Source organism: Schistocerca americana, chromosome 1 (assembly GCF_021461395.2).
Source record: "Schistocerca americana isolate TAMUIC-IGC-003095 chromosome 1, iqSchAmer2.1, whole genome shotgun sequence".
NCBI lineage: Eukaryota > Metazoa > Arthropoda > Insecta > Orthoptera > Acrididae > Schistocerca > Schistocerca americana.
This window is the reverse complement of record NC_060119.1, coordinates 1,123,195,062-1,123,209,782: the sequence shown is the minus strand read 5'-3', so window position 1 is coordinate 1,123,209,782 and position 14,721 is coordinate 1,123,195,062. Positions and strand designations below refer to the sequence as shown.

The 14,721-nt window shown below is 44.6% G+C and overlaps 1 protein-coding gene across 1 annotated transcript in view; it reads left to right on the top strand.

The window, feature by feature from the left end:
- Positions 1–415: 415 nt before the first annotated feature.
- LOC124596957 (probable GPI-anchored adhesin-like protein PGA55) overlaps positions 416–14,721 on the top strand; it is a 100,208-nt gene continuing 85,902 nt past the window's right edge. The window contains exons 1-3 of the mRNA XM_047135907.1: positions 416–718; positions 1,385–1,593; positions 1,896–2,108. Coding sequence (XP_046991863.1) covers positions 416–718; positions 1,385–1,593; positions 1,896–2,108 — 725 coding nt within the window. The remainder of the gene's footprint in view (positions 719–1,384; positions 1,594–1,895; positions 2,109–14,721) is intronic.

The window sequence follows — 14,721 nt, the reverse complement described above, 5'->3', positions numbered from 1 at the left end:
AATTGGTGCAATATCTTGAACGTGTAGAATCTGTACTAAAAGAGGAGGACAGCATGAGGAGAGAGTATCGACATCCTGTTAGGCAGAATGAAAATCGAGCTGAGGTAAAAATAAACAGAATGAGTGGACAGAGAGGAAGCGGATAGTGAGGTCGATCACAAGGGAGAGGCCGGACATAATATGATAATCGGGTCAGTGACCGAGGTCAGTATGGGGACTGTAGACAGCTGCCAGGAGATGACACAACCAGCTGGCGGAGGACGTCAGTTAGTGGTGACATACATCAACAGGAAAACTGCTAAGAGTCTACGAGAAGGCTGGCGCTCGTAGACAACAACATTACCAGTTGAACCCGCTGGCGAAACCATTTGTAATTGCAGCACCAGTACAACCACCTAGTATTAATGTAGTCACTATGAAAGAAGGGGAGAATAACTGGGAGCAGCAAGAGGCAAGAGAATCAACCAATGTAGAGTTAAGGGAGCACAGTAGAAGTAACACTTGTAATAAGAACACATTTGTAGAGGATAGAAGTACTAATAATAAGGTTTTGAATCAGGAAGTGGAGGTAAATCTGCACGGCAAAACAGAGGAGGAACTGTCTGACAGTTGTGGAATCAATAATGGAGCAGGGGTCGAAGGGGTGCTTGACAGGTTATTTGAAGTAATTGAGAGTAGTGAAGAGGAGGAGGAAAAGGAAGAAGAGGAGGAAATTGTTGTGACTTGGCAAGACAGCCAAGCCACTATGAGGTGAAGCCGAAAGACACGCGTTTAAGCTCATGCAGGATGGCGTGAGGTCTGGAACAAGTAAAGTAATTGAGACTAGCAAGTAAAGTACGTAGCTTCTTGAATACTTAACTTTAATCCATAATTGGTGAACATCGGTGTGACGGTACATGCACCACAAGATAAATAGCAAATGATAATGGCGCCTTGCTAGGTCGTAGCTAATGACGTAGCTGAAGGCTATGCTAACTATCGTCTCGGCAAATGAGAGCGTAATTTGTCAGTGAACCATCGCTAGCAAAGTCGGCTGTACAACTGGGGCGAGTGCTAGGAAGTCTCTCTAGACCAGCCGTGTGGCGGCGCTCGGTCTGCAATCACTGACAGTGGCGACACGCGGGAGCGACGTATACTAAAGGACCGTGGCCGATTTAAAGGCTACCACCTAGCAAGTGTGGTGTCTGGCGGTGACACCACAGAAATATATAATGCTGACGACACCTTGTATAGGGTCGCAGAAACAGAGGTAAATACAGAAAAGGAAACACTAGAAAGATATTTCTATTTAGCGATAGTGGACAGACTGGTAGGAGCTGTCACTAGTAGTAATAATATTAAGCATGAGGAAGACCCAGTAAGCATAAATATGATATCCACACAGAACATAGGTTTTGACAGATTTTTGCAGGATTTACTAGACGAGGTAGAACCTGCAAATAAAAGAGAGTATGTAGGACAGCCTATAGTAGAGGTACGTATTTTTGATGAAAATGTAAAGTGTTTGATTGATACAGGATCAGAGGTGTGTGCTGTGTCTCAAAATTTTGTTAATGAAATCCCAGCAAATAAGCAAGTGGTAAGGATGCCACAGTAAGTGGCCTAATTATAATTGTAGCAACGGGAAAAATCCAAAGCAAAGTGGTGAAGCAAGAAATATTTCTACGCATAGTGGTAAAGGGGGTAGCAATTAAGCAGAATTTCTTAGTAATTCGTGGACTAAGTGTTGATATGCTGGTGGTTGCCGATTTTCTTAGTAAACATGAAGGATGGTTAAATTTCGGGACCAATGACGTAATGATAAGAATTAATGGTAACCTTATCACTATACCATTCAGAGGTAAGAGACCAAGTGAGGATGAAGAACTAAATGACTTGCCAATCCGTATTTGCAGTACATCAAAACTAATGGAAGGCTATAATGGTTATGGTGGAAGTGAAGAAGTGGATCCGTCTGAGCTGGATAGTGTTAGAGCTGTAAATAATTTAATCGAATTTGAGACACTGAAAATGATTAAATCAAACAGAGAGCGGCTGATTCCTGTAGTAAAGACGATCACATTATGTGGGCGAGAAAACATACCGTTAAGAGGCCATCTAGATGATGGGTGTGTGAGCGATGAAATGAGTCAAGGAAAATTTCGAGCAATTTTAAAATTTGACATTGACTCAGGGGATTCGTCTCTCCAAAAACATTTAGAGACAGCGCCAAAAATGCCCCATATCTGAGCAAAACTACTCAGAATCAGCTGATTGATTGTTGCCATTCTGTCATTATGAAAAAGGTATTCGCCAAAGTGAAAAAGCAAAACATTACGATGTCCTTGGCGACGAAACAACGGATGCCAGTGGTACAGAACACCTCAGTGTATGTATCAAGTATCTGAATTCACAAAAAGCACAATACACGAAGACTTCATATGCTTTCTGTCTGCAACTGACATGACTGGTGCTGCATTAAGCGATCAAATCGTTCAACAATTAAATTAAGTGAGCCTACAAGTTAATAATTTGGAGGTGCCAACATGTCTGGGAAGTTCAGTGGCGTACAATCCCGAATAAAGCGAGCGGATTCAACCGTTAGCAACTCATATGCGTTGCGCAGCACATAAACCAAACCTAGTTTTCGTGAGGTCCTGTAGCTTGCCTAGTATTCGCAATATGGTGGGAGTTGTAAGTCGTGTTACCAGTTTTGTGCGTGGGTCAGCAAAAAGTTTGGAATTTATCAAGCGAGCTATCCTTGAAAAATGCCCAGAGTCGAAAAAAGTTACAAGGTCTTAGTGATACGCGCTGGCTTGAAAGGCATGATACACTCCTTCAATTGAAAGCGCTCGTTGACTCTATCGTACAGTTCTTTGAAGAAATAGAAGTTCTCTGTCATTGGGAAGTGCAAATCTTCTGGCTTCTATTCAACGATATGACTTTGTCTTAACTTTGACGGTAACCACCGCTGTATTTGAAATTACTGTTTCGCTTTCACAGCAACTTCAGGCTGTTGCATTAGATCTCAGCCTTTGCTATGAGATGGTAGATAGTGTAATAAGAATATTGGAACGATACAGAGAAGCGAAATATGAAGACATTTTCCAAGAGGTGTGTCATATTGTACGAGGCCTGTCTAATAAGTATCCGACCTCTGGCCAGAAAAAATATTTCGAATACCTGATGGGGTTGGGGCCATAATCGACTTCGAAGTAGGCCCCTTGTGCTTGCACACACTTAGCCCACCGATCCTTCCACTGCTGGAAACACCACTGGAAGTCTTCTTTTGGAGTGGTGTTCAGCTCCATCATCGTGTTCAACATTATCTCTTCTCTACTCTCAAAACAGGATCCTTTCAGTGGCGTCTTCAATTTTGGAAACAACCAGAAGTCGTAAGGAGCCATGTCTGCAGTGTAGGGAGGTTAGCGAACGGCAGTAATTCCATGTTTGGCCAAGAAATTTTGGATCAAGTGGGATGAATGTGTGAGGGCGTTGTCGTGATGCAGTTGCCAGCTTTTCGCCGTCCACATGTCTGGTCTTTTGCGCCGAACTGCATCACAGAGTCACCAGAGAACATCTTGATAGTACTCCTTTGTCACTGTTTGTCCTTCTGGTGCATATTCGTGATGCACAATTCCACGGACATCAAAGAAGACACTCAGCATCATATTGATTTTGGTTCACACCTGCTGCACTTTCTTCGGCCTTGGAGACACGGGATGCTTCCATTGCAACGACTCTTTTTTTTCTGGGTCGTACCAGTACACCCACGACTCATCTCCAGTTATCACGGTATTCAGAAACCCAGGATCAGTGTTGGTGGTGTCCAGAAGGTCCTGTGCAACGTCTAAACTGAGGTCTTTTTGTTCCGGTGACAACAACTTGGGCACGAATTTCGCAGTCACTCGGTGCATGTTCAAATCATTATGCAAAATTGCATGTGCAGAATATTTACTCAATCCAATCTCTTAAATCTCCTGCACAGTCAAACGACGATATGCCATCACCAAATTTTGCACCCTCTCAACAACAGCTGCATTCCGAGCAATTTGGGGCCTGCCAGAACACTGGTCAATCTCTGCTGATGTGCGGCCATTTTTGAATCGGTTGAACCCTCCTTAATTTGTGTTACACCCATCACATCTTCTCCCTTATGAATTGTTTCACTTTGAGAATCACCAAGCTTTTGTCAAAATTTGACGCAGTATCTTTGCTCAACACGTTCAGTCATCTTGAGAGAATCGGTAATCCGACGAACACGTTGTGTAGCACCTCACTCAGCGACCGACAGGCACCGCCTAACGCAATGGAAGGCGGGGCCAAATTCACGCATGCGCGTAAAGGTCTCTTCTTTTACTGTGTGCAGCGGCGCCGCGTTACCGTCTCTATTTTGCCCGGGAAACCCTTTGGACATCCCAGTAAAGGCACCCAGAATCGCCAAACGTTCCGCTCATCGCTCAAATAGAAGCACTTGATGCTAAGGATTACTGCAGGTAAAATAAACCTTTAACACATACACGCGTTTTTGTTTGATGCAGCATTTCTTTCTTGTCCGTTCTTTCGAGTTCGAGAATAATGTCATGTCGTGTTTTGTATCAGACTGAATGTATTCCTTTCTTTCATCGATTTTGTATTATGGCAATTGAGGAGTCGCTTTTCGAGAGCAGCATTCTTCAATTCTCGACCTGTTCACCCTTATACCAAGTGCCATCGTAAAAACAGAAATTCTCAACGCTTTTAATGGCAGCTCCATGTGTTTAAAGCAGCGACTTGCCTCATCTTCTCTCGTTATCCAGAGAAAAAACTCTTTGGAAGGAGCTATGGGGAGACAGGGAACATCCCCCTCAAACAGTAGCAGAGTTACATCAAGAGACAAATGAATTTTTCCCTAAGATAAAAAAGTTTTTACAAATTCTCCCTACATTACCAGTATCTATTTGTAGTGCAGAGCCTAGCTTCTCTTCGCTTAGACTGATAATCTCTTACCTTCGTACGACAGTATGACGGATGACAGGTTGAATGGTTTGGCTGCCATGTACAGGGTGGTCCATCTGAAGTTTCGGATGAGATTATCTCAAAAACTATACATTGGGTAAAAATAGTGGGTAAGACAAGTTCGTAAGTTCAAAGGGGGACATCAAATGATATTACACGTGACCTGCAGCCCCTTTGGGTGAGGCGGGAGGCAACTTTTAAATCTTAAATGGAAACCTTCATTTTTTATTGCAGATTCGGATTCTCCATAAAAAAGTAATCAAGTTTTGTCTGAAAAATTTTTTAAACCATTGTCAGATGGCACTGAAATCGAGAAAAAAGTAAAATTTGGGAAGAACTCTGATTTAATTAGAATTATCCGACAAAGGCACATCAAATCGATAAAAAACATGCACCAATTCTTTTATTAAACCAAATTAAGATATTTTTGTACAAAATGTACTGTATCCTACTTTTAGAGGTACCCAGGAGCAACGACATGGACGTAGTAGAATGATGTTCCCATGGGGTGCTTCATTAGTGTGAGTCCCCTTGCCTGTCACATGTTAGGGTGCTTCGTTAGTGTGAGCCCCCTTGCCTCTCTCATGTTGGGGTGCTTCGTTAGTGTGAGTCCCCTTGCCTCTCACAATTTGGGGTGCTTCATTAGTGTGAGTCCCCTTGCTTCTCACATGTTGGGGTGCTTCGTTAGTGTGAGTCCCCTTGCCTCTCACAATTTGGGGTGCTTCGTTAGTGTGAGTCCCCTTGCCTCTCACAATTTGGGGTGCTTCATTAGTGTGAGTCCCCTTGCCTGTCACATGTTAGGGTGCTTCGTTAGTGTGAGTCCCCTTGCCTCTCTCACGTTGGGGTGCTTCATTAGTGTGAGTCCCCTTACCTCTCACAATTTGGGGTGCTTCATTAGTGTGAGTCCCCTTGCCTCTCACATGTTGGGGTGCTTCGTTAGTGTGAGTTCCCTTGCCTCTCACAATTTGGGGTGCTTCGTTAGTGTGAGTCCCGTTGCCTCTCAGATGTTGGGGTGCTTCATTAGTGTGAGTCCCCTTGCCTCTCACATGTTGGGGTGCTTCGTTAGTGTGAGTCCCCTTGCCTCTCACAATTTGGGGTGCTTCATTAGTGTGAGTCCCCTTGCCTCTAAGAGTTTGGGGTGCTTTGTTAGTGTGAGTCCCCTTGCCTCTCACAATTTGGGGTGCTTCATTAGTGTGAGTCCCCTTGCTTCTCACATGATGGGGTGCTTCGTTAGTGTGGGTCCCCTTGCCTCTCACAATTTGGGGTGCTTCGTTAGTGTGAGTCCCCTTGCCTCTCACAATTTGGGGTGCTTCATTAGTGTGAGTCCCCTTGCCTCTCACATGTTGGGGTGCTTCGTTAGTGTGAGTCCCCTTGCCTCTCACAATTTGGGGTGCTTCGTTAGTGTGAGTCCCCTTGCCTCTCACATGTTGCGGTGCTTCATTAGTGTGAGTCCCCTTGCCTCTCACAATTTGGGGTGCTTCATTAGTGTGAGTCCCCTTGCTTCTCACATGTTGGGGTGCTTCGTTAGTGTGAGTCCCCTTGCCTCTCACAATTTGGGGTGCTTCGTTAGTGTGAGTCCCCTTGCCTCTCACAATTTGGAGTGCTTCATTAGTGTGAGCCCCCTTGCCTCTCTCATGTTGGGGTGCTTCATTAGTGTGAGTCCCCTTGCCTCTCACAATTTGGGGTGCTTCATTAGTGTGAGTCCCCTTGCTTCTCACATGATGGGGTGCTTCATTAGTGTGGGTCCCCTTGCCTCTCACAATTTGGGGTGCTTCGTTAGTGTGAGTCCCCTTGCCTCTCACAATTTGGGGTGCTTCATTAGTGTGAGTCCCCTTGCCTGTCACATGTTAGGGTGCTTCGTTAGTGTGAGCCCCCTTGCCTCTCTCATGTTGGGGTGCTTCGTTAGTGTGAGTCCCCTTGCCTCTCACAATTTGGGGTGCTTCATTAGTGTGAGGCCCCTTGCCTCTCACATGTTGTGGTGCTTCGTTAGTGTGATTCCCCTTGCCTCTCACAATTTGGGGTGCTTCGTTAGTGTGAGTCCCCTTGCCTCTCACATGTTGGGGTGCTTCATTAGTGTGAGTCCCCTTGCCTCTCACATGTTGGGGTGCTTCGTTAGTGTGAGTCCCCTTGCCTCTCACATGTTGGGGTGCTTCGTTAGTGTGAGTCCCCTTGCCTCTCACAATTTGGGGTGCTTCGTTAGTGTGAGTCCCCTTGCCTCTCACATGTTGGGGTGCTTCATTAGTGTGAGTCCCCTTGCCTCTCACGATTTGGAGTGCTTAATTAATTAAATTAGCAACGAAGAACTTGTTCAAAATTATCCCCATTTGCTTCAATGAATAAAGTCAATCGTCTGTGAAAGTTGTCCACAGTTTTTAGTAGCACATCCCGTGGTATGGCTGCACACGCTCTTCGAATGTGTTGCTTCATATCGTTTCGTGTCTTTCATAAACAATATTTTTTAAATAACCCCACAAGAAAAAATCAGGAGATGTTAGGTATTGTGAACGTGGAGGCCACAGAATTGGTCCGCCACGTCCTATCCACCAACCAGGGTACCGTAAATTTAACACGTTCCGCACATTTTTAGCATAATGTGGAGCTGCTCCATCCAGTTGGAACCACATTTATTGCCTAGTTTCTAAATCAACATCTTCCATTATCTCCAACAAATTATCGCGGAGAAGTTGTAAATAAGATTTCCCAGTAACACTTCGGTCAAAAAAACATGGTCATATTTAGCAACCATTTAAAATTCCGCACCAGACCGTTAAAGACCATTTGTGTTGATTGTCAATGGGCCTGTGCCAGTGTGGATTGACAGGGGACCTATACTGACAATCATGAAGATTTAATTCGCCATCGTTTTTGAATGTGTCTTCATCGGTGAACATAATGTATCTAAAAAAATCATTGTCACCTCTTATCATTTCCAAGGTCCACTGGCAGAAATGCGCGCGTATTTGCATATCTTTCGGTGTTAATGCCTGTGTCAGTGTGATATGATACGCATGATATTTATGTGCCTTCAAAATCCTCAAAACAGTTGATTTCGGTCTTCCAGTTTTTATCTGAATCGCGCGACTACTCATTTCGGGATCTAGTTGAACACAGGCGAGAATGATAAGGGTATGAGCGTCATTATCATTGCATTCGCGATGACGAGGTGGACGGTGCACGTATCCATTTCGAGCTCGTCGAGTGCAATTTCGAATAATGTTTTCACTCGGATGTCGTCTGTTTGGGAAACGATCCACATACAATTGCGCAGCTGTAACGTAATTGTTATGACATTCACCTAAAATTAACATCATATCAACAATCTCTGTAGGAGGATAGTGAGCTATGTTTTGCTAAAGAATAATTTACTTTCGTCAGTTGATGTTTACGGTTCACAATCTCAAAGTGAAGTGACGTCTCATCACGTTGCACCGACCTTTATACTCAGACACAGTTCGCAGTTTGGCCACGGTAGCATCACAGTCAGGTGAGTAATGTAATTGTGAAGAGTTGCCTAACGAGATTTTAGTACCATTCCGCCTCCCTCCATCAAAAACTGTGGCGAGTAGGATACATCTTGTAAAAAAAAAAAAAAAAAAAGCTTAATTTGGTGTAATGAAAGAAGTGATGCACATATCGATTTGATGCATCATTCTCGGATCATTCTAAATAAATCGGAATTCTTTCCCAATTTTAATTTTTCTCGATTTCAGTGCCATCTGTCAATGGTTTAAAAAAATGTTTCAGACAAAGCTTGATTACTTTCTTATGGAACATCCGCATCTGAAATAAAAAATGGGGGTTTCCATTTAAGATTTAAAACTTGCCCCCCCCCCCCCACCCCACCCCACCCAAGGCGGCGGGGGCTGGAGGTGACATGTAGTATCATTTGATGTCCCCCTTTGAGCTTACGAACTTGTCTTACCCATTATTTTTACCCGACGTATAGTTTTCGAGATAATTTCATCCAAACTACTGTATATTCACTGAGATACATCTGACAGTCTATAACCTGTCGAAGTCGTTAAAGAATTTGCAAAGCGTTATCCGAGGAGACTCGCTACGCGTTAAGCGAGCAAAATAAAATTATGTGTGCTTTTTAGGGTGTTAATGTTTATATTGAGAAAGTCTACGCTCAGTTGGGTCAAGCCCCTCCCAAAACAAAATCCTGGTTCCGGCACTGTTGCTGTCTTTAAGAAGCTGGAAATCTCCCTGGGTACTGTCACGTGTTTGGAATCTGCTGCGAATGGGTGTGTTGAGCGGCCGACCAAAATACATGTACGAAAGGCACCAAAGGAATTTCAAGTACTATTTTCACTTGAAAAAACTGTTTACTTTACAAGAAGTACAGGATCTTTCACCACTAGTCCATCTGACTGAGTGGCGTGTCAATAGTAGGTCTAGAGGCCCTGTAATGGGGAGACAGACTTCAGTTAGAACTCAGGGTATTACGCCAATCGCTCTAATCAACAAGTTTGAGATTCTGTATTCCACTGAAATTGTAACTGAGCCAGTGAGACACAGTTGACCTGATGGGAAAGCTGCTGTGTACCTTTTCAAGAAGAGGCCATGAAAGTAGGTGTCTATTAATCACCAAAATCTATGGCAAATAATGGTATCCTTTAGAGAAATGGCAGCAATGGATGAGATGGATCAGATACTTCACTAAATGTACACTCCTGGAAATGGAAAAAAGAACACATTGACACCGGTGTGTCAGACCCACCATACTTGCTCCGGACACTGCGAGAGGGCTGTACAAGCAATGATCACACGCACGGCACAGCGGACACACCAGGAACCGCGGTGTTGGCCGTCGAATGGCGCTAGCTGCGCAGCATTTGTGCACCGCCGCCGCCAGTGTCAGCCAGTTTGCCGTGGCATACGGAGCTCCATCGCAGTCTTTAACACTGGTAGCATGCCGCGACAGCGTGGACGTGAACCGTATGTGCAGTTGACGGACTTTGAGCGAGGGCGTATAGTGGGCATGCGGGAGGCCGGGTGGACGTACCGCCGAATTGCTCAACACGTGGGGCGTGAGGTCTCCACAGTACATCGATGTTGTCGCCAGTGGTCGGCGGAAGGTGCACGTGCCCGTCGACCTGGGACCGGTCCGCAGCGACGCACGGATGCACGCCAAGACCGTAGGATCCTACGCAGTGCCGTAGGGGACCCCACCGCCACTTCACAGCAAATTAGGGACACTGTTGCTCCTGGGGTATCGGCGAGGACCATTCGCAACCGTCTCCATGAAGCTGGGCTACGGTCCCGCACACCGTTAGGCCGTCTTCAGCTCACGCCCCAACATCGTGCAGCCCGCCTCCAGTGGTGTCGCGACAGGCGTGAATGGAGGGACGAATGGAGACGTGTGGTCTTCAGCGATGAGAGTCGCTTCTGCCTTGGTGCCAATGATGGTCGTATGCGTGTTTGGCGCCGTGCAGGTGAGCGCCACAATCAGGACTGCATACGACCGAGGCACACAGGGCCAACACCCGGCATCATGGTGTGGGGAGCGATCTCCTACACTGGCCGTACACCACTGGTGATCGTCGAGGGGACACTGAATAGTGCACGGTACATCCAAACCGTCATCGAACCCATCGATCTACCATTCCTAGACCGGCAAGGGAACTTGCTGTTCCAACAGGACAATGCACGTCCGCATGTATCCCGTGCCACCCAACGTGCTCTAGAAGGTGTAAGTCAACTACCCTGGCCAGCAAGATCTCCGGATCTGTCCCCCATTGAGCATGTTTGGGACTGGATGAAGCGTCGTCTCACGCGGTCTGCACGTCCAGCACGAACGCTGGTCCAACTGAGGCGCCAGGTGGAAATGGCATGGCAAGCCGTTCCACGGGACTACATCCAGCATCTCTACGATCGTCTCCATGGGAGAATAGCAGCCTGCATTGCTGCGAAAGGTGGATATACACTGTACTAGTGCCGACATTGTGCATGCTCTGTTGCCTGTGTCTATGTGCCTGTGGTTCTGTCAGTGTGATCATGGGATGTATCTGACCCCAGGAATGTGTCAATAAAGTTTCCCCTTCCTGGGACAATGAATTCACGGTGTTCTTATTTCAATTTCCAGGAGTGTATATGCCTGCAAGTCTTTTGAGTGGGCTGTCCTAAGAGCAGTAAGAGAATAGGGTGGAACCAAACGCAGATTATGGTGTGTGATGGAACAAACGATGGCTGTCGTCTGAAGCCGAGATCATACTTGGGTCGTTCCAGCGACTAGCAGATAATTTTGAGGAAACCTTCCATGCTCACTTAATTTTATCGGGGCTCACGATCTTCAGCATTATCACCAGAACTGAGCGTGGTACCCTGCTTAAGAATCGAGTCGAATGCTTGAACCAGTGACTTGGAAAGCTCTGTAACAAGCTAGCCATGGAAATGGAAATGAGCGTTTGGCGTCATTGGCCGGGAGGCCGCTTGCGGGGCAGGTCCGGCCGCCTTGGTGCAGGTCTTATTACATTCGACGCCACAATGGGCGACCAGCCGGGAATCGAAGCCGGGCCCGTAGGACGGCAATCCGTCACGCTGACCATTCAGCTATCGGGGCGGACAAGCTAGCCATCAACATCTTGGACTTGAGCCATATGGCTGAGAATTGTAGGTCAAAGACTTCTACTCAGGTAGCTTACTCTATGTGGAACAGAAGGTTTTTATTTTTTGACTAAGCGACTCTTTATCCAGTCCAGATAACGATAGCTCCAGTAGACCCCGAAGGTTTAGTGTAAGTTCCAAAGAAAAACCCACCGTCCCCCTCCCCCATCCCCATCCCCCTCAACAGGCGTAAATATAAAAATACTAGTGGTCAGGCCGGCTGTGGTGGCCGAGCGGTTCTAGGCGCTTCAGTCTGGACCCACGCAGCTGCTACGGTCGCAGGTTCGAATCCTGCCTCCGGCATGGATGTGTGTGATGTCCTTAGGTTAGTTAGGTTTAAGTAGTTCTTAGTCTAGGGAACTGATGACCTCAGATGTTGAGTCCCACAGTCCTTAGAGCCATTTGAACCATTTTTTGAACTATTGGTCAACTGCCGAAGTATTCACAACAAAATACCAGAGCATGAAGTGCTCATGAAAGGTATAAGCGAATATCGAAAGGACAGTCCAACGGGGAACGTAGATAGTATATGTCTCTCAGCAGACAAGAAACTCATATTTGATGGAATGAAGCGGCATGCGGGATTGCTTGGACAAGACAATATCAAAGGTGGAAGTAAACGTATAATTAGGTCTATCTGTCGACCACCATACTCACTCATGGACGTAACTGAAAACTTTAGAGAAAACCTTAATTCACTTGTACATATGTTTATCAATCATACTTTCATCATCGGATGAGACTTTAAGCAGTCAACAGTCAATTGGGATAATTACAGTTTTGCGTGTGGTGAGGGTGACAAGTCATCCTATGAAACGTTACTAAATACTTTCTCTGAAAATTTCCATAGAACAGATAGTCCGGGAGTTCATTCATAATGTAAATATGGTGGATTTATTGGCAACAAATAGACACGATCCCTTTTATAACGTCCAGGTTGTAGCTGGTATTAGTGACCACAAAGCAAATTAAGCAAACATGACTGCTAAAGTACAAAGGGCAACTGAAACAAGTAGCAAGATTTATATGATCAGTAAACAGTACAAAGAGGCAGTAGTGCCACATCTCAGTGAGGAACTTTTAACTCTGGGCAGGGGCACGTAGAGAGTATGTCGCTGTAGTTTTGAAGCGTAGCTGATCAAGTACTGAGTACATAAGTGCCTAGTAGAGCAGTTTAGTGATGGAAAGGAAACTACATGGAATACAATCTCTGCAAAGAATCTTCTAAAGAAGCAGCGTCTACCGCTTTACAGATGTAAATCACAGCATGCGAATACAGATATAGAACTTCTAAATAAAATACATTTGACTGTGAAGAGGGAAATGCGTGAATCCCTCAGTTACTATCGTAGCAAAATCTTGTGGAAAGACCCCTCGCAAAAACCATAGAAATTCTGGTCATATGTAAATGCAATTAAGGACACCAAAGCTAGTTTCCAGTCTCTCCTTGGTGACATAAGAGCTGAAGTTGAGGGTAATAAACAAAAATCAGAAATGGCGAACTCTAAAAATTTCAAATGATCCTTTCCAAAGGAAAGTCCAAGACTATTTCTTCATTTAATTTCAGCACTGTTGCAAAGATGAGTGCTACAGATATTAGAGTCTGCGGCGCTGAGAAGTAAATGAAATCGCTAAACTTAGACAAAGCTCCAGGGCCCGAAGGAATCCCTATCAGCGTATGCAGAATATTTTTAACTGAGTTAGCTCCTCTTTCAACTGTAATATATCGAAGATCATTGGAAGAAAATACTGTGAACAATAGTTTGAACAATGTACAAGTCACACATGTCTGCAAGAAGGATAGCAGAAGTGAAGTTTCACTGAAATTCATCCTTCACTGAAATAAAGAATTGAAAAAACTCTCAAAAACAAAAACTCCTATAGAGTTGAAATTTCAAACAGAACTCTGAAGAATTGTGTTAGATATAATGCATCAGTAGCAGAGGGACTTTTGTCAAACAGGTTACGATATGCCATTGTTAAACCTCTTCATAAGAAAGGTGACAAGGAAGAATTTGATAATTATCGTCCTGTTCCCAAACCGACATCTTTTTCTAAATTATTCGAAGTTTTAATGTATTCGAGAATAGTCCCACATTTAAATAGAAATTATTTATTTAATACATTATAATTAGGATTCCATAAGGATTTCTCGGCTAAGAATGGTATTTATACATTAACTCACCAAATATTACAATTCTTAAACATCTCTAGTTGTGATTTTTGTGTTCCTCCCAAGACATTTTGTTTAGTATTCTCTTAGAAAAAACCTTGACGAAACTGACGACTTTACAAACAACTGGTTTTGAATCATAGTTAAAAAAAGAGAACAGAATGACAAAAAATGTGCTACAAATGGCCGCTCACTTACACGGCCGACCCGCTACCTATGCACATGCGCAAGACAAAGGAAGTTACTTGAATGCGCATTTGTAGCTGCAGTTTATGGCGGGTCATGGCCCATCGAACATAGGCCGGTGTGGGGTGAAGGTTACACCATTAAGTTAAGCAGTGGTTTAGACTTTGTGAGCCGGCCGAAGTGGCCGTGCGGTTAAAGGCGCTGCAGTCTGGAACCGCATGACCGCTACGGTCGCAGGTTCGAATCCTGCCTCGGGCATGGATGTTTGTGATGTCCTTAGGTTAGTTAGGTTTAACTAGTTCTAAGTTCTAGGGGACTAATGACCTCAGCAGTTGAGTCCCATAGTGCTCAGATCCATTTGAACCATTTTTTTAGACTTTGTACGTATGTACTGTTTGTGTTTTCCTTTTTTTCGTTTATAAATGTATAGCTATGGTGTTCTTTTAATCATTGACAAAGGTCTTCTTAGGCACTTGTGGGTTTTATTGTTCTGAAGAAGGTGTAGTTATCTACGCCGAAACCTAGGTTAACACTAGGTGCTTTTTTCGCAATCGAGGCGTGTTTCTAGTTTTTTAATATATTTAAAGTATGGATTGGTTGTAATTAAACTTTTGCTTCGTGAGAGCCCCCCCCCCCGAAAAACGAGTGATGTAGAACAATGAAACTTTGTGGAAGCATTTTCGAAGACACGAGGAAAGGTCTTGCACTGCTTGAAGATAGTATATTAGGTCCAGCATTCTCGTCCATGGACGACAGGGATTTCTTCTATTCTGTGG